Source organism: Ambystoma mexicanum, chromosome 6q (genome assembly GCF_040938575.1).
Source record: "Ambystoma mexicanum isolate Mex_15411 chromosome 6q, UKY_AmexF1_1, whole genome shotgun sequence".
Taxonomy (NCBI): Eukaryota; Metazoa; Chordata; class Amphibia; order Caudata; family Ambystomatidae; genus Ambystoma; species Ambystoma mexicanum.
In genome coordinates, this window is record NC_090937.1 from 159587579 (window position 1) to 159608324 (window position 20746).

General features: G+C 42.5%; 1 protein-coding gene across 1 annotated transcript in view; it reads right to left on the reverse strand.

Annotated features, from left to right (window-relative positions):
• The window catches only part of LOC138515476 (probable serine/threonine-protein kinase irlD), a 48652-nt gene extending 41266 nt beyond the window's left edge, over positions 1 to 7386 (reverse strand). Inside the window, exons 1-2 of the mRNA XM_069630302.1 lie at positions 7336 to 7386; positions 4852 to 4921 (exon numbers count right to left, since the gene is read on the reverse strand). Coding sequence (XP_069486403.1) covers positions 4852 to 4905 — 54 coding nt within the window. The 5' untranslated portion in view covers positions 4906 to 4921; positions 7336 to 7386. The remainder of the gene's footprint in view (positions 1 to 4851; positions 4922 to 7335) is intronic.
• Positions 7387 to 20746: the final 13360 nt, after the last annotated feature.

A 20746-nucleotide genomic window follows, 5' to 3' on the forward strand; every position in this document is an offset into this window, starting at 1 on the left:
TGAGGCCGCACTGAAAGGAAGATGGATGATAGAGGTATGAGAGTGCGGTAAAGATTGCCCACTAGTCTTAGATCCAACTGAGCGATCAGAATAATGGAAGACACATGCAGAGTAAGGGCCGAAGAGGAGATACTGCAGTTCTCACTTTTCAGTAGAAACCACAGCATATAAATATACTTAGAATCTCCTAACTTTGGAGAACCCTTAGCGATGGAGGCAGAAACAATCATCAGAATATACACAGGAGATAGAGAAGGGGATAAGTGAAGGCAGGTTGGCCAGGGGACGGATGCGGGGGGCCTTTGCTCTGATCCTGGGGACATGCTACACGCCTCCGTCTTCATCACTATCATTGCAATTATTGTAAACAATTAAGCTCTCTTCCCTTTGATTGTGTTGGAAACATTGGACTGAAACGTTGGTCACTTGCATTAGTACCATTTTTGTAAGGTTTATACATAAGAAACTATAAAGTTCCACACACATCCATTACTGCGCCACCAAAAAAATTGTTCAAAAGCAGTTATGTTTGTTCATTTTCAGCCTTATTTATTTTTAGTTGCAGCCCTTATTGATGACACGTGTTTCGGCACTCTCACTTTGCCTTTCTCAAATCTGGGCAATTATTCTTATACAAATTACTATCCAAACTGATCAGTAAAGAATCAGTAAAGAACCAACAAAAAATCAATGTTCACAGTTATTTTAAAAAAAGGAGAATAAATTCAGAAAGCATTATTTTAAAACATATCATAATGCAGAGCAAAACATATTTGTCATCATAGATATCCATCATGAGAAAATCAAAGAAAAAAAAGAAATAAAAAGAGCACATACCAAAATAATGTCCAGTTGCAAGGTGGGTCCATGCGTGATGATTTAGTGTTCCGATGGAGATGGAGAAAGAGGGGGGTGGGGTAAATTAAATTAAAAGAAAAAGAGAGAGTAGAAATAAAAGGGATTACCTTTTTTACCCTAGATGCAATTGACCATACTTTTAAAAATGAATCAGCATCTTATCTCCCATTTGTTTGCATGCTTAAAGAAATGCTCATGGCTACTCTAGATAATAGTATCTTCATGTTTAATAACAGTTTCTACAAACAAAAACGAGGCGTAGCTATGGGGGTTAAATATGCACCGGCCCTAGCGAACCTAGTGATGGGCATGTTTGAAGACCTCAAGATCTATACTACAGAGACATTCGGCCTACATGTTGTTAAATGGACCAGGTACATTGACGACGTCTTGTTTATATGGCAAGGGACACCACAGCAATTAGAGCTTTTTCGACAAGAAATAAATGCCAACGAGTTGGGTATAGAGTTTACAGGGGAATACAGCAACACTGAAATAAAGTTCTTGGATTTAACAATCTATGTATCAGGCAATAGCTTGAAGACTCGAACATATCGTAAGAGCACTGAAGTAAACTCCACGCTACATGCTACCAGTTGTCACTATGCACCTGTCATCCGTGACATCCCCAAGGGTGAATTTATTAGAGCGAGAAGGAACTGCTGTGAACAAACAGACTTTGAGAAGGAATGTGAAATCCTGTCTACTAGATTCAGAGCTATAGGCTATCCGGGAACAAGCATCAAAACGGCATACCAGAAAGCTCACCAAATAACAAGATCACAAACTCTTTTACAGCGCAACAAACCTACTCAAGACAAACAGGTACAATTCATTACCACCTTTTGTACCAATAACCAGTTGATTAAAAGAATCCTCAGAAGACACTGGGGCCTGCTCAATTTGGGCCCACACATTGGACCACAAATACAAGATTACCCTTCGATAGTGTATCGACGGGCGAGAACCTTAAAACTGAGCCTTAGTCCATCATTATTACCTGATGAGAAAGAGGAGAAAACAGAGAACTGGTTACATCCCAAAGTGGGGTTCACAAAATGTGGAACATGTACCATGTGCAAGCATGCGGTTCCCATGACTGACCGCTTCGAGAATAAAGATGGCATCAAAATGAAAATAAGGGAGCAGATCAATTGTCGCACGAAATATGTGATCTATGCGATTATATGCATTTGCAGCAAAATTTATATAGGAAGCACGATCCGAGAAATACGCACAAGAATACGAGAACACTTGGCAGTGATTGGAAACCAAGATAAGAATCTACCATTGGCAGAACACTGGCAGAGTCTTCATCAATTGGATTGCAAGCGGGACATCAAATTTATTGGTCTAAAAAAGGTATCCTTGGGATGCCGAGGTGGAAACCAGGAACTAAGATTGCGACAAGAAGAAGCGAAGCTAATCAAGTATTTCAGATGTATTGAAACAGGTTTAAACACAGACAATGAGATGTCCAATTTTCTTTAATAATAACCCAAAAAGAGTGAACCAAAAAGGACTTATGTCCGAAAATGTAGAATCATGCCATTGAGAAGATTGAATCATACACTAACCTTTGTGTTTTTATTGAAATAAGTGCTCTATGTATCAGTTGTTTGTACGAAAATGGCAACTATTGGGTTTTCCGTGTTTATTTGTGGACATATATTTAAAATCAGAATCAAAACAACACATACAGAGCTAATAGACTGCTATCCCAAAAAAAATCACTTAATACAGTAGTAACTACAGTTCCCATAAGACATTGGGAGAAATAGATGCACGTGAACTTACCACATATAAAAACTACATTGTTACCATAAGACATTGGGAGAAATAGATGCACGTGAATTCACCACATATAAAAACTATATTGGTTTCACTAATGAAAAAATGTTTATTTTTGATAACAATCAAAAAGTGTGTGAACCAAAAAGGACCCACGCAATAAAACTTGTAACTATGCCATTGATAGTGTTGAACCATTTATTAAACTTTGTGGTTATACACAAGCAACTGCTCTTATGCACTTACCGTTTGCACAGAATGTGGAAGTAATAGCATTTCCTTGTATATTTGTCCACATAGACCGCACTAACAATGTAAAAATAAGAACAATACACACTGAGTTAAAGGACAGATAAAAAGCTACTAAATATAGCAGAAACTACATTTCCCATGAGACTATGGGTGAAGGGATCAACAAGCCACTAAATATAGCAGAAACTACAGTTCCCATGAGACTAGGGGTGAAGGAGATACACGTGACTTTACCATACAATAATAAAGATTTACTAGGTTTTCACACGAGCCAACAATAAAAAGGGATCCGTTTGTAAAGCTAAATGCATAACTATGCGTTTAAATTGCATAATGGAATTAAACTTCGGGTAACCTCATGACACAGGTCAATAGAGGCATAGTATCCCAATCTATGGCCGACGGCAGGGAGAAGGTGGAAAGCGAAGTAGGACGAACAAGCTACCTTGGTAACAGCATACATACTCCCCATTCTGTAGGAGGCGAACGCCTAGTAAACACACGACGCTTGATGCCGGAATTGTGACTTTTCAGGTAAGCTCTAACTAAGCATGAGACCACCCATTGCTACCTTCCTATCAGTCTCAGATCCGCAAAAAAAGACGAGATGGCCCATGGAGCCGCACTAACTCTAGAATGAAAAGTCAAACATATAATGAACTGCTGTTAAGAAATGAAAGTGTGTATGTGCCGTAGCCGGCCTCCATGCTATATAAAAAACACATTGTGTATGGCAGAACACATAGAAAAAGGATTACTTATGAACGTTGCAATTTTTATCAATTTATAATTTCGTACTGTAACTAAAACCCCTAAAAAAAGCAAATGCACCTGTCGCTTAGATTCGAATTCCTAAACCAGTAAATGGTGAATTGCGAGCGGGATAATGAGGGAACCAACCCATTCCCAATATTTCAATTTTTTTTACCTTACCAGGACGTACCTTGTCCACGAGTCTGACGGCACTCTCTCCATTTGTATCACCCACGTCATTTAGAGAAACCATGAACAACAAAAGATCGCTAAGCCCTATTTTATATAATACTTGCACTTAATAAACAAATGATACTTGGAAGGACAAACGGCATTAACCATATAGATATACTATTTTTGCCCACTACCCCTCTCATTCAATTTAAAATTTCATTAAAATTTCGTGTAATCCCTTTTATTTCTACTCTCTCTTTTTCTTTTAATTTAATTTACCCCACCCCCCTCTTTCTCCATCTCCATCGGAACACTAAATCATCACGCATGGACCCACCTTGCAACTGGACATTATTTTGGTATGTGCTCTTTTTATTTATTTTTTTCTTTGATTTTCTCATGATGGATATCTATGTTGACAAATATTTTTTGCTCTGCATTATGATATGTTTTAAAATAATGCTTTCTGAATTTATTTTCCTTTTTTTAAAATAACTGTGAAAATTGATTTTTTGTTGGTTCTTTACTGATTCTTTACTGATCAGTTTGGATAGTAATGTGTATAAGAATAATTGCCCAGATTGAGAAAGGCAAAGTGAGAGTGCCGAAACACGTGTCATCAATAAGGGCTGCAACTAAAAATAAATAAGGCTGAAAATGAACAAACATAACTGCTTTTGAACAATTTTTTTGGTGGCGCAGTAATGGATGTGTGTGGAACTTTATAGTTTCATTTTTGACAAGCGAAGTGGGGGAAATCTGTGTCTTCGCTCTCTACACACATCATTGCGACACGATTGAGTTATTACTTTTGTATTAAGTCGCGGAGGTTTAAGAGTGCAGCTAGAAAAGCTCCCCAAGTTTGCAAACCTTTATACATAAGAAAACACAATGGAATAAGCCACATTATGAAATGGGGGGATTCTGATGAGATCAGGATTAATTGTGAACTACTTAAGTTGTTTGCCCACTGGCAGCAAGTCTAACGCTGTCTAATTTTACCCCACTGATTCTGCCACGTACCACTATGCAAATAGCTACCGCCATAAAGCAGGCCACCACAAGTAGAGTCCTCATTGTGTATCAGCTGCCCCTGAAAGTAGATAAATAAATAAAAAGAAACACTTATGTGGGCTTTTTATGCACTGCACATTTCTCTGACATTTAAAAAGGAATGAGTTCACCGAACGTGTTTTTTTTTACTGATATAGAATTAGGGAAAGGTGCTGTGAAGCAATGGATTGATGAACAGAGCTCAGGGGCCACAATTTGTAAAATTCTTCACATTACGTCCAGGTGCATAGCATGACGAACTGTCCCTTCCTACCATTTGCAAATACCAAAAATAGCCCTTTCAACCAAAATGTCACAAGAGGGCCAATCTTAGGATCATGTGCACCTTATTTCTAAGAACAATACACATTCAAAATGTGAAAGACTACAATCATTCAGCTTGTAGCACCAGTAAAATGACTTGTATTCACTTTTTTTCTAAAACATTGAACATTTATATGTGTTGCCAACATCTGAATAGCATTTGTTTCATATGTCACAAAAAAAACAATATATAAAAAAAGAGAAAAAAGTATATATGCTAGAGTGCTGCTGATATCCTGTGGGGGAGTCCTGGGTGGTCTGGAAATGTTTCTGCTGAGGTTGGTGCTCAGAATCCTTAGCACGACCAGGGGAATTCCCAGTGCCAGTGAGAAGTGCAGTGCCTTTAAACAACCGAAGTGAACACAGCAAGGGATGTTATGGATCACACTCCTAGCTATGCTTTGGACTCCGATAAGACACATTAGGCTTAGTTCAGATGTTTAAACATGAAATAAGATGGTGTTCAACTAAGTCTCTCTATTATCTGCCAGTATTCTGATGGTTATTCCATTTCTCTTTCCTGGTGTCCAGTTACGCAAACTTAGTTTCACTAGCACAAGGTGGTCCAGTCTGGTAATGGTGCAGCTCATTTCTCACCAACCTCATGAAATAATCTTTGTTATACAACCTGGACCCCAAAAAACAACCTCCCTCATACCGTAAGTCTCTTTCCTCTCCCCACTGCTTCTCAACAGCTCTAGGGCCCAAATTGGAGAGGTAAGTCACGGCTAATGCCTCTCTGGTTTTCAAAGTGTAGACTACACCCAATCCTTCGAAGAATGTTCGAGGGATGCTCCACGATAAAGAAGTAAGTGAACTGCCTCACATAGTTCAAGACTGACAGTTGATGTTGTAGCTATGCTTACATGTCTCCAAAACATTGTAGCTACTGAAAGCTCCAACTACAGGAATGAACACAGGCCATCCATCCCCAATCCCATCTGCCAAAGATCATGCTTCCTAGACATGACCTCACGGATCACATCATTTCTTGTCCTTGTGGAGCCATGACTTTCCTTCAAACCCATTATCAACAAAGCTAGTCCATATTCGGGACTCAAAAAAACAACTCACCAATGTCAACCTCTCCTCTCCAAATAAACCTGAATACTGTTAGGAAGACCTTCATCATAGCCATATGAGAGACATGTAGTCATTCCTTTGTTTGAATTAAGATTCTTTAATATGTCCAAAGCCCAGGAGCTTATTGAGGTTTTCCACTCAAATGTACATTACCACCCTTTGAGTTATATTCTGCTACAAAATGTACATTCATACAAGATATGACCCTTACATGTTATTGTTTTGTGGGCAACGTCGACAAAATACTGTTTCTGTAACTCAAAATGCAAAATAGACTTGCTAAGAATGCACAGCCTATTCACCTCACACCCAGGTCCATAGCATGCACACCATTGTTTCCAGGGCTGGATCATTGGCAATTGAAGACCAGCAATGAATGGAGGACATGACACTGACAACAAACGTGCATCTGAACATCTCCCCACTAGTTAATTCACATTTGAAAGTGTGGGATTATGGGATCCATAGATCAAATAACGTAATTAGTTCATCTGATGTTTCTTTCATACAATCTTCTAGCCTAAAATATGTTGGGGTTCTTGGTAAATGAATCGGTTCATTCTAGAGAGCAGCACAGCCGTAGGATATACACATTGTAGAATTTAGGCAATAATCTATTCACCAACAGGCTGCTTCCATGTGTCGCCTTGTCCCATTGACTTCCTGAGTATTTAGAATCGGGATGATCTTTATAATTACTAAGAAAATACAATTGATCTATTTTATAAAGCATTTTGCAATGGGATTTTCCCTTCGAAAAACACTTTGCAAATTAGTCCAAATGTGTCTTTCCTGAAATCAATAAAAAATAGGTTTTCATATTATTTTGTCCCACATTAAAATCAAACCAAATTTTATCATACGGTCGGTGGACGAAAGCGCCCCAATTCAGGCCATTATATTTAAAAATGTTATAGAACACACAAATAATGTTATGTAATGTGAATACAAAGGGGTTTGTGATTAATTGGAAACAAACAGGTTTGTGATCTAGAATCGTGCACATTTCCACGGCATGCGATGCGCTGCACTAACGCAGCCACTTACCTTCCTCGAGTAGTGACGTGAATGATCCTGTTGCCTGTGTTGCAGAACTGATGTTTGAAAGCAGAGCATGCATTGCATTTATAGTGTTCTTTGAAATGGTGCCTTGTTTCAGGGATTAACACACATTAGTGCACTTTGGGTCAGAGGACGTAAGAAACCCTCCCCACTTAACTCTCGGATGTGTTCACCTGTCAACAGTCCATAAACACAAATAACTTCACAAGCAGCTGTGGCTTTTCTTTGAAATATTGAGCAAGTTGGGAGACTTTGTTCAAATCATCACAGCATCAGACACTTGGTGAACATTAACTCTGATTTGTTCTGTAAAGAGATACGACCCCCATTCAGTATGGAAGAGGCAGGCTGCTCTTTGTTTTGTCAGTTACTACACCCCCACCTATCCTGGTCCACAGTGAATCTTACATATGCACTGCCTTGACCATCACATGATTTGGAGAGTATTGCAGGGGGAAGAAGATGGGGGCACAGAAAATAAATGTAGTGCTTCTGCACTGGCTATTATAATAAAAGTTGTGCTCAATGGAGCCTGCATGGTGCAAAGTGACTGTTCACTGGTGCAACATGACTTTGCACTGCAAAAAACACCCTGATTCAAGGAGCAGTACAAAGTGTATTTGTGCAGTGCAAAGTCACTTTGCACCAGTGAAAAGTCACTTTGCACTGTGCTAAACATTCCATGAATCAGGCCCCTTGTGGGCTGAGCAAGGCTTTTGTTCTGCAGTACTATCATTCATGCAGTTTGATGATGGAGTGAGTTGGCAGAGGGACTCCTACTAGTCGAAGGAGTGAGCCACAATGGACTGGGTTAGTCTGGCTGCTATCCGATGTGTCTCCCAGAGGGTAGATAGAGCTGGAACCCACAGGTGTGCTAAATCATCCAAAACCTGGTATAACCCCACTTGTACCTTCTGTAATTCCTAATACCAACTGGGAAAATACCCTTCAAACCAATTCAGGCCATACAAAAATAGCATGTGGGACAAAGCAGGAAAATGCCAAAAAAGGTTTCCACGTCCATATGTGGTGCTGTCTAGGGCACGCACAACACTGCTAACATTTCCCAAACATACCGCAGATGAGAGACAGAAAGCAACACAACAACAAACCATGTTGTTGCACAGAGACACCTCTGCAGTCCCCTCCATGAGCCTGGGAGGATTGGGGCTGTCGCGGAATGGACATCTGCTACAAGAGGAAATCCAGGATGTTGTTGATGGTCCGCTGCACCTATAAAGCCCCGGAAATGCCAGGTGAGGATAATACTACAATTAACCAATTTAGAGAAGGGGGCTTGTGCAAGGTGTGTGGTACATTTATCAAAATCAAGGGAAAAGCACAATCCTAAAACCTGACATAACTCTCTAGGGATCCCAGCCAATAACAAGGGTGGAACTATTACACACACCAGTAAGACACTGTAGAAGAGCCCAGCACAGGTGGCCAACTGCAATATGAAAGAAGTGTGCCATACTGTTCTATGCTGATACAGTAAACATTCTACTTGGTGCAAGATGGCCACTTTGTTGAAGTCCTTACTTGCTACATAGACCCTGATAAATCTGGGTGACACCTGCCAGGGGTCTATGGGAGGCGTGAACAGTGAAAGCCAAGAAACCACACATCTAGCTGAGACCTGATACTGATTACTGAGGAACGATAAGAGGTACCTAAACTGTAAATGCTTAGAAACCCAAAAGCTATGTTAGCCCTCCTAAGACTGAATGCTGAGAAACCAGAGAGCTATGAGAGACCTGCAACTTGGAGAATGGGAAGCAAGAGGTTCAAGAGAGATATATCCTGAAGGTTCAGCATTGAGACGTCTGGAAGGGACTTTACGAGATTTAGACGGTGCACAGTTTCAGATTGGTGCAAAATTCAACTAGGCCAACAATCATAATTTAGACTTCTGCAGAAGTGATATGGTAGGGTGTGTTAGGGAGAATTCTCCAGAATGGCTAGTTTCTCTTCCCTACTGAGTCCCTCAGCAGCTTTGCTGGATTTCTAGGATTTATTTTTTTCACCTGGTAAGAGTGTGAGCCTTTTTTCCCACTCTTACATGTGTGTTGCTGTGTGTATTTAACATTTTCTTGTGTTCATAGACTGTGGAGCCTCACCTAATCCATAGGCATCATCTTTTTTACTGTGTGTTACACAGCACCTTCAGTGCAGTGAGACAGGGTTGTCTTTTTGGCTTCCCAACTCCGACTCCATTTTCTGGGACTGACTACTGTCTCCCAGAACATATAAAGTTGCCATTGACTTTATTAGTCTCTTTTAAAACTCACAGACCCAGTACAAACTATCTTAAATAGAGTTCTGGAAAGGGTTAATACTTATCCCTTTTTGTCTGTTTCTCTTGGAGCATTGTTTCGCTCCCTTTTCATTAAGACTTGGCTGGTGGCAGTGGTAACTACCCTATTTTTCCTACCGCAGTTATATTTATTAGCCTTCTATTGTTATAGGCTATCTTGGAAGCCACAAACTTAAACCCGCTAGACCATGTACGTTTTTATACGGTTCTGGCTGGGTTTAGTCGCCATTTCTTTTTGTAAAAGTATTTCTCGTGTTTTTCTCTGCCCGCCAAACCAGGTTTGGTTCCTTTGTTCACTCTCCTTTTGCGGGCTTCTACACAGAAGCCCTCCTTAGACGCCTGTATGTCTTGGGGGGACAGGATGTGAGGGAGGGGTTTAGGACTCCCTGCACAGGGTCTCCTTTAATTCAAGACACAAAGTAAGAAATTAAACAGTTTAAAACACATGGGATGGATTTGCAAACTCTCAGAAAAACCTGTTGTTCGAGTTGCCAGTCATGAAACTTCTCCAAGGAAGGGAGATACACCGTAAATCAAGGACATAGAGGTGCGAATTGCAAGCTTGAAAAACGTTGTATGGGACAGGACCATGAAAGTTCACACTCTCATCAGACATTCGTCTGTGCTCCAGGCTGGGACAATAGCAGTCCTGGGACACTCACCTGTCAAGTGTGAAGGGGCAATAAAACCTTCAATTAAGACTGGAAACCCCCTTGCCTGCAAGGAAATGACAGCTGCTTGCAGTTGGAGGGAAAAAACAGGCTCCAGTAACAAAGGGACTGCCTTTTGGGTTACAAGACTATGTTATAAAGAAACTTTAAGACTTTTATCTGTAGCAAGAATAAGCAAAAATCTTAAAAGTTTGCAGTTTTAAATCTAATTTTGTGGGCTATCTTTTCAAACTTGGTAGAACTCATTGCCGCATTGGGAACACAAGTTACGGAATAAGCGAGATTCCAAGGAAAGTATTAATGTGGCAAACATACCATTTTGTACATACATCCCTGGGGACAATTTGCATCTGTGTATAAAATTGTGGATTTTTAGGCCAAATTTACCAAAATGTATCAGAAAGGTGAAACAAGGTTGCACAGAACTGAAGATTGGACTGATCTGGGCTGCACATAATATGTAACCTGTTTGTATAATTTGCCAAGAGATTGCAAGTGAAGAAATGTATGTTTTTGGCAAAATCGGATTTTAAGTAAAGTAAATGTGGGAGTGTTTGGACATTGTAAACCTCACCTCATAAATCTGACATCATTCCCTTAGAAGTCCCACCAACTGAGAGCGAGGCAGAGACTGGCTCCCCTGCCCAATCCAAGTAGTTTAGGGGCCGGCGTAGTTAACCTGCCCAGCCTCTACCTGGATGATGTAATTTTGCATTATAAATAAAGGTCCCTGACAGGACCCTAGACACACACTCTTCCTGATTTCCTGCGCTACAATCCTGTTCCTGTTTCATCTTTCAGACTCCAGACTCCAACTACAAGGCCAAGCATTGCTGATCCTATTCCAGAACCCATTGCAAAAACCAAGCATTGCTGATCTGGCTCGGGCAAGGCCTACCCTACAATATTAAAACCTACTAATATCCCAGCAACCAGGAGAAACTGTGGTACTTTTGGCATCCTAATCCAGTTTGGCTTGCCGCCACTCACTGCATGCAGCTGCCATCCTGCTACCCTGCTGATCTATAGTATCCAGTAACCAGAATTGCCAGTCCAAAAGAAAAATACTTTGGTATCGCCTCCCCGCCCAGCTTATCCTGTCCCGCTGATTTTGTCCAGCTGTGTTGTGTTAGACTAGATCCGTTTGGTGACCAGAACCATTGACTGTCCAAAAACCAAACTAAAAAGTGGACTGTGAGTTCCAATAAGAACCATAGAAAACCATAGTATACCTTGTATCGCCTTGTCCTTAGTTCCACTCTCTAAGTCATCCTATGCTTAGCCTTCAAACCCTGCCTTTGATTTCTTGCACTGGCGCCAACTTCTTTAATAATTTTGACTTTTGAAATCCTAAGCACTTATTCCTCTTTCGAGTGATTGGAGTGGTTCCGCCACGGCGGTCGAAGGAGGTGCTAGGGTTGAATTTGTGAGTCAACCCTGGAGCTAACTGTGTCTCAATCCGGTAGTGTAGCCTGAATGCTCTAGTGTAGAATTGTCAAAATTGATTTCTTTTCCTTTTTCGCGCCTTCATTTTCTCAAAACGCACCTCACTAGATCTTGCATAACTCACTCAATTTACCAGCTAGAGACCTCATTTCACTTCCATATTGTACCTATGATCCATAGCTACACCCCTACTCAATATTTCACCCATTTTTAAAAAAAAACATTTTTGGTAAATTCAGGAGGGAATTGTAAAAGTTTACTAAATTTCCAATGTGTCATTTTGATTATAAACTGTTTTAAATCTTCCATTCAATTTTGAATTGTATGCTTTTGCTCAATACATTGCATTTGATTGCTAGTATCTTTCCAGTGTTGCTCCAGTAAAGAATTGTTTTTGTTTCAAGCGTTTTATATACATTCATTGTTTCATTCATGCATTTCTGAGTTTCAGTTTTAGCATTGCCAGGATTTAAAATCTGTTTTTCTCTCTTGCTTGGAGAGGGAAGGTTGGATTTCAATTATGTTTCCCATTTGTTTCCCATTTGTCATTCCTGATTACCTGCTGCTTCTGTTTATCCACTTAAAAATGATTATTTGTGGGTTGAGGGAACATTGCAGGGGGACATTCTAACTCAAGTGCTATCTTACCTAAAATCAAAAGTGCTCCTATTCCCTGGTGTTTGTAGTTGTGTCAATAGAAGGTTAGACTAAGGGCATTGCTTACATTCCTATTGTTCTTATCACCCCATTGGTGATTGCTGCCCCATATTAAAAATGTTATGATTTCTTTTGAATTTTAAAATAAATAAATTAATATTACATTTTATCAACCAGCCTGGTTCATGGTCCATTGTGACCCTGGCTATTTGAAAAGGGGGTGTGATATGAGTGGTGTTCCATCTCAATATTGAATCTAACATAAAACATAAGCCTTTCAATCGCGCGCTGCATACTAGGCCAAGACTAAGGTGTGTGTCGTCTGATTGAAATCCTTAACAGGACTGCAGGCATAGGTCATTATAAGTATGGCAGTCTGGAAATAAGGGTGCCGGTAGCAACGTACCGGCACCCTTTGCAGACCACAATACTACAACAATGGCGGTAGGGGCCACGGATCCACAGGCAGGCCTGACCTGCGGCCTGACCTGCTGGGTTTTCAGGCGCCTGCCGGCATGGTTGTTGCTGAAGCACCAGCTACATTAACAACAGTGCCAGTGCTTCAGTGACCCAATTTCCATGGAGTCCCATGTGACTCTATGAAAATGGGGATTTGCCAGTACTGCCGCCGCTTGTGATATCCCAGTGGCACCGGGATATCAAGTGGCAGTAAGGGTGTTACAGAGTTGCCGGTAATCCGCCACCTACCGGGGGATTTTACCAGCTACCGCATAATGAGCCCCATAGACTCTGAAATGCTGTTTAGAAAATAGATGCAGGAATTAAAACTGCTCTTGCTATGGGATACGTGAATATTAGAGAACTTGGAATGTACAAAATCAGGCCTCACTGCAGAAATCCCACCACCACTTCGACACAGGACTCCACAGCGTCAAGAGGCAGATTTGAAAGTGCGACCCCATTTGCATCCCTCCAGCTACCTCAGATCCCGGTGGCACCTGCAACCCAGTCGCCTCGGATCCCAGTGGTACCTGCACGCCAGCTACCTCATATCCCAGAGGCACCTGCACCCCAGCTGCCTCAGATCCCGGTGTCACCTACACCCCAGCCGCCTCAGATGCCGGTGGCACCTGCACCCCAGTCACTTCAGATCCCGGTGGCACCTGCAACCCAGCTGCCTCCGAACCCGGTGGCACTTGCACCGCAGCCGCCTCAGATCCCGGTGGCACCTGCACCCCAGCCGCAAGGACGTGCAGAAGGGTGTCCTAACAAAAACACTTCTGACAGTTCCGATTTACAAAAAGGGCGATCCAGCAAAGCCTGAAAACTATAGGCCTGTTTCATTAACGGATGCAGCTGGAAAAGTATTTTCGATTCTAATTCTATATATGGAGGAGCACGTAGAACTGCTGAATGCGTAGAGCATAGGGATGACAGGAATGCATGCATGGGGCAGAAAAGAGTGCATGCGTGGGGCAGACAAGAGTGCATGCAGACTTTAGCGCGTGGGGCCGACTGGAATGTATGAGTGCGTGGAGCTGACCGGAGTGTGTGGAGCAGACTGGGGTGCATGGGTAGATAGGAGTGCAAGGAACCAATTGGAGAGCATAGAACTGCGTGACGTATATATTATCGTTTGGAATACAGAGAACGTTTAAAAAGCATATAACCCATCATATCACACCACCACGCTTACTCTCTCCTTTACACCACCACTCAACTAGAACACAGAGTTAATATGACACCATTCGGTATAACTGTTCTCATACCAAAATCCGCCGCACACTCCACATCATTCTAAGTAAACACTGCTGGTTACACACCCCACAGCCAGGCGTTCTCCTCAGGCATAACGCAACCACATTCGGTCTGGATAAATCCTGCCAGAACGAACACATACTCCTGATCTCTAAACCACCACACCTACTGCTAAGAAGCAGCTATTACACAAATACTGCACCAGCTGCACACATACCTGGTGCTCACACGCACTTTTGACTCTCTCTACTCTCTCTACTGATCTGAACTTCGGTTCCCAAGGGCGTTCAACCTACCAGCGCCTTCAGACCATACCAATGGTATATAAGGCGCTATATAAATGCAAAATAACATAACATAACATATATGACTTGGAAAAACATATCACACTACATAATACATACTCGAAATTTCAAATATGTTTTAGAAGGTCTATGGGCATCTTACAAGAATTATAGAATGGGTTAACAGGTGCCGCTAATGGTGGCGGCACCCGTTAACCCATTCTGCAATATTACGAGGTCCCCTTGAGAGACACGGTAAGGACGCCTTGTAAAACCGCGAGGGGAACAGGGAGCTAGCAACGGACCGGACGTAATCGGCCCGTTGTTAGCTCCCGCTCCCATTCCCATTTGAGCTGTATGGGGGCTCAAATGGGAAAGGGGAAGGTCCGGGCCTGTTTTCCTTGAGGGAGGAATTACCGGGCCCTCCGAACTCGGAATGGCCTGGTAATTCCCCATTCAGGGAACCCGGACACGGATTTGAGGCAGCCATGCCCTTATTAAGGGCATGGCTACCACCAAACCCGTAATGAGGCCCCATGAGTAAAACGTTAAACGCTACAATACTGGCCCATTTTTGTTAGCAGGCACTACAACTAAAGAACTTAGTCCAATTTACGTGGCTTCCATTGACATGTCTGCAGCGTTTGACACTGTAGTTTGAAATCTGTTATGGACAAAGATGTTTAATTTAGGCATCCTGGAAAACCTGATTTATTGGATTGCCAAAATTCACACAAATACCTCAAACAAGATTAGAATCACCCAACGGGGGCAATGACGGATTCTGTAATGTCATACTTAGGCTTGTAGCAAGGATGCAACCTGGCAGCAACGTTGTTTAATCTATATTTGTGCGATCTAGATGAACTTTGGAAGACCAGTAATACGTTTGCTGCCAGGTTGTGTTCCTTGAGGCTACATTGGTTAGCTTTTGCGGATGATAATTTTTTGTTCGATCTTCCTCCGGCAGGCCTGCAGAGGAAGCTGCAGTTATTGAGGAATTTGCAATCCAACATAATCTCACACTAAATTCTCCAAGGACTAGCATTATTGTGTTTGATGCTGGCAAAACATTTACCATTTTACATGGAAGATTAATGGCCAAGCTATATCCAAATCTACTGAAATTACATACCATGGCTACCATTTAAGTAATTCATATTCCACCAAATTCTGGATTGATCGTCTCCATTCAAAGGCAAGACATTTACTAAGTAAAATGAAGATAATTTGCCACAAATACAGCAGATTCTCTCTGATACCGTTGGAATTTATGTAATTAAAAGTGGAATCAGTTCTTCTCTACGCCCTTGATATGTATTTCTTTACTTTAAATTCATATCTTAACACCTTACAGGGGCACCTGTTGAAATCTGACCTTCATCTTGCTCCTTCCATCCCGAATTGCATAATTCGTCATGAGTTGGGTATAATATCTCTCTCTCTTGCTGTTGGGAATGGAGAGCACTGTTAAACTACAATAGAATCCTAGTTCCATTAAGGAACTCCCTCTATCAAGATTTGTATCAAATATCAATGGGAAGTAGCTGTCGCTCTATTAGGGCGTACCATGCAAGGATGAAATCGTTATTGGACGAAATTGGGGTGGAACAAAATTACTTATACCTGCGACCTGTTTATGTAAAAAAAAAAAAAATTATTAGAACAAGACTGGGCTTGGACAATAGAGGAATGTAATAAGAACAGTACCCATAAAGAGTATGCCAAGCACCGTCGGAAAAGGGAAGGATGCTGTTCCTATTTAGCTATCTTTCCCTGTAATGTCACCCGTGTGTACTTTATGCGCTATAAAATGAATCAATTTCATACGCTTGAAAGGACAAGGAATTGGGGAAAACAAAAAGGCAACAAAAATACAATAGGCCTCATTACTATTATGGAGGTAGTCATGCCGCTTTTAGTGGCATGGCTACCCCCATACCGGGTCCGGGTTCCATGAATGAGGAATTATCGGGCCTTTCCGACCTTGGAGGTCCCGGTAATTCCCTTTCCTGGGACCCAGACCCGGTACATCCCCATTCCCATTTGAGCCCCCATAGGGCTCAATGGAAATGGGGATTATGCTAACAAGGATGCTCCGCCTGACACAGATGGAGCAATGCCAGGATACTCTCAAATCACTGTGCAACAGCACCTTAATGAGGCACAGCTGATGCGGGAGAGTGTGCAGGCCAGTTCAAGGCAGAATGCACGGGCACTGGGGTGATGCACATGTGCCATAGTACAAATGTCACACAGGGTGAGGGAGGGCAAAAGTGTCATACCCTCAATAGCAGAAACAATGGCCATGTTGTTACAGGCCTTCCTGCACTGATGGCCCTTGTCAACACCACTGGCTCCCTCCTCCATCACCACACCAGGGAGTTCAGTACAGAGTAGCCCAAGGCGGCGCTCAGCGCGGCTGTCTCGTACTGCACAAAGCCGCACCCACGAGCATAAAAGGAGCCGCAAATAGGCCATGGACCCATGGGTGCCCTATCTGAGAATTTTTCAAATGTACATAGTTGTACAGGACAGGGGTTGGCCATAGACAGTTTGGTGAGGGGGTGTGGGAAGGTACAATTGGGGAGGGGGTGTGGGAAGGGATAGTTGTGGAGGGGGTGTGGGGATGTATATTTTGGGAGGGGTTTTCAGGAGGGATAGATGGGGAGCGGGTGGGGATGGATAGTTGGGGAGGTGGTGTGGGGAGGGATAGTTGGGGAGGGGGTGTGGGGAGGGATCATTGGGATGCACAGTATTAGTAGTATAGTAACTTTACATTGTACATAGTTTCAAATCACAAAATATAGTTGGTGTGGCAAACAGAAATAATGACTGGACTTTGATTATTCAGTGTGATTGTATTTATTTACGTGCAGTGCCCAGTGCGCAAGGTGGCCTGTGCCACGTGTGTGACAGGTGATTAGAAGTAGTGCTGTATAAGTGCATCACGTGAAACACATCCATCTATGCCATCATGGCGCTGGCCAATTGCCTCATCATCATCACTGTCGTACTCAGCCTCTGGTGTGTGCATGTCCATGTCAGGGGGCAGCAGGACATTGCGTCTGATGCACAAGTTGTGCGACATGGCACAGACAAGCAGTATCTTTCCAACCTTTTCTGGGCTGTACATCAGTGCCCCTCCGATCTGCTCACGCAGCGGAACGTTGCCTCAACTGACCAAATGTCTGTTCAATTGTGCCCCAAGTACGTACATGGGCACGATTGTATTCCTGCTTGTTGATGTTGTGTGGTTGCTGTTAGGCAAAGTTTGAATGCAGTACCCTCTGGGAACACTACAAGCAATTATGACTACAGGTGTAGCCAACATCACCTTTTGCATAAGCTTGTACTACAGAGTTTTGGTAGCGTGTTGAGCAGCCAGGCTTATCTCAAGACAGGAAATGGGAGCAGTAGTGGAGTTACACAAAGATTCACAATTACAGCTAGTCAAATAAACTCTTACACCCAAGGGGGCTGATACATGGAATTATTTGCGCCGAAAAATGGGGATCTGTGCGCCATTCTGCCTGCAAATCCCCATTTGTTAAACAAGGATTTGCGGGCAGAATGGCGCACAAATCCCTGTTTTTTGGTGCAAATAATTCCATGAATCAGCCTCAAGGTATCTTGCATAAATAATTAATAATTTATTTATCAGTCAGCTCTATAGCCTTCTTCAGAAGGGAGCAATAGAATAGTAACACATAAACATACTTCAATACTGTACAATATGAGTTTCTGAATCAGACAAGACCCTTTGGGGTGGCCCACAGACACAACCTACACCCACAGGTGACTTCAGTAACAAGGGTGCTGGGGACATTAATATCTTACTGTTGGCATTCAGAACACTCTTAAAAAGATGGTAAAAGGCAAAGGTTATTAGAACACAAGAAATTACAAATATTCATAAGCAGGGCAAATACTTTCAGATAGCACTTAGAATTCAAATAGGCCAAGTCAAAGTCAATGGGAAAAGTCTTTGTATAGGATGCAGCACCTCAGGTAAGCAAACGGAAAGTCTTTTCACAAGTTCTTAGGAGTCTTTGATAAATAGAAGAATCAGATGTAGGGCCACAAGCTGGTTAGACTTGTGAGTTGTAGAAGTTGCAAGCACTTCCACAGTAAGAGGTAAGTTGTCTGAGCCTGGTTTTACAGTACCTTGGTAAAGCAGACAAGATGCAGCTGAAGACTTCAGTTCCTGTGCTGTTCTGCAGATCTTACTGTTCCTGGACCTCAGTTGTGGTGACAAGAGGAGGGACGTTGGGGGACTCCTGCATTACACCAGTACTGTAAAAAACTGGCAACCGGCAAACTTTACTTTCCGTGGCTGTTTCGCGTTTCAGCTCCTTGTGGTACAACAAATAGCAATAAGCAATGTTCCTGGCTGTCAAGGTGGACTTTCCTCACATCTGAGGTCCAGCACTTGACTGAGGGGGGTCAGGCTTGGTCAGTACTGCTTTGTGGGAGGCTGTAGGATCTTCCAAAAGCTTTAGGCTAGCTTACAAGCAATGCACACAATCTAGTGTCCCTCTCCCTGGCTCTACAGTTTCCTGCAGTAACTCCGAGGAAATTCAACCAGCTCCGAGATTGGTGTCTAGGTGGCTTACTTGGGAGTTGATTGGTCCCACCAACTTAAAGGGAGAAGTCGTCCTTGCAGGGCTTCTCTGTCGATGCGAACTTGGCAAGTAGTCGCTGCAGCAGGGCTTCACAGGGCAAACAAACGGTGCAGGAGTTGCAGCAGACGTCCTCTTCAACCTCTTCTTCAGTTCCTTCATCCAGTTTTCGACTCTGCCTTCCAATCCAAAAGACTGGCCTTTTATTCAGTTCTCTCCCCTTCTTTCAAGCCTAGCTGTAGCTCACCTAGCAGGGTGGCTGTCATTGCCGGACAGTCAGCCAGCCAATCACCACGGGGTGCATTCAGGTCTCCTAGGAGACTAAGCGCAGGGAGTTTCGGGTACCTCCTACACTTCCTGCCTAGCCCAGACACTCTGGAGCCATAGGCGGGTTTCTCTCAGAAATCCTGCCAAAGGCGAAATGAACAAAGAAGGGCCTTTCCACAAAGACCTGGCGAAAATAGACTGGGCACCATTTTAGCAAAGATGACTGGACGCCATTTTGAAAAAGATGGCTCCCGCAGTTAACATTACCGGGTCTGTGAATGGTCGCGGTAAATGTAAACCTAGGTAGTTCAAAATGAAACCACTGCCACTAGCCATTCAATTGAGAAAAGGGTAACACAAAAAATGGTACATGAGCATTTAGACACATGGGATACTAAGTAACCCCTCCAGCACTATATTGTAAGACAGGGTGTGCTGGGTCTAGTAAGTAAAATGCTAAGTAAAGCCAATTTCACTTTACTGCCCAGGGAAACAATTGTTGATCCCAGAGAAGGTATTTAAACCCTGGGAAATCTGGAAGACTTCCCTGTGGCACAGCACTGAAAGTGCTTTTTGACACAATTGTAAAATATGATGCCTATGGAGTTGGTTAGGCTCCACAACCAAAAAGAAACAGAGTGTTTAAAATCACATTAAAATACACGAGAGAGTGGGAAAAAAGGGTCACCCTCTCTCCAGGAAAAAAAAAACCAAGTCCTCAAAAACCAGTAAAGTTGCTGAGGGTCTCTAAGGTGGAGGGAATTAACATATTTTTGAGAATTCTCCCTAACAGTTTCCTCATGGGTGTCATCAACCATGGCGACAGGGGGTAACCAGCATCACCTGCATGGGGGCAACAGAAAGTGTACAATGTCATTCTTCTGTCATTGTCATGTTGGCACAGGCTCTATAGTGTTCTTTTGAGTGGACAGATATGCACATGCAATATTTAGTTCCGCTAACATATGTCCTGTATCAGGTACCTGAAATGCACTATGTCAAAATGCGTGTGGGGGTGTGGTCTGAAGTCGCTTTCACTCGGGCCATTCACTGGCAACATGACCTCCTACCCTTGTAGTACCAAATACAGAAATTGAAATGCTGGATCTATCATTCTTGTGTTATGTGGGAAAATGTAAGACAATGCCCATGTACTATGTTACTTTTAGATTAGGAATGAGAAACATGTGATTGTGTGGTTCAAACAGGCAGGGGAGATGGACAATGTGTGTGTTGACAAACACTATTATGCAGGTGGATGCAGTATTGTTCTATGTCTGTCCTTCAATTGTTGTGGGTTTCCTTGACTGTGTTATTGCTTCTTGGTCTCCTTCTGTTGTGGTGCTGTGTACATGTTGTTTTCTTGTTTATAGTTGTACAGAATTGTTACTCTTATGCATGCACTGGATCGAT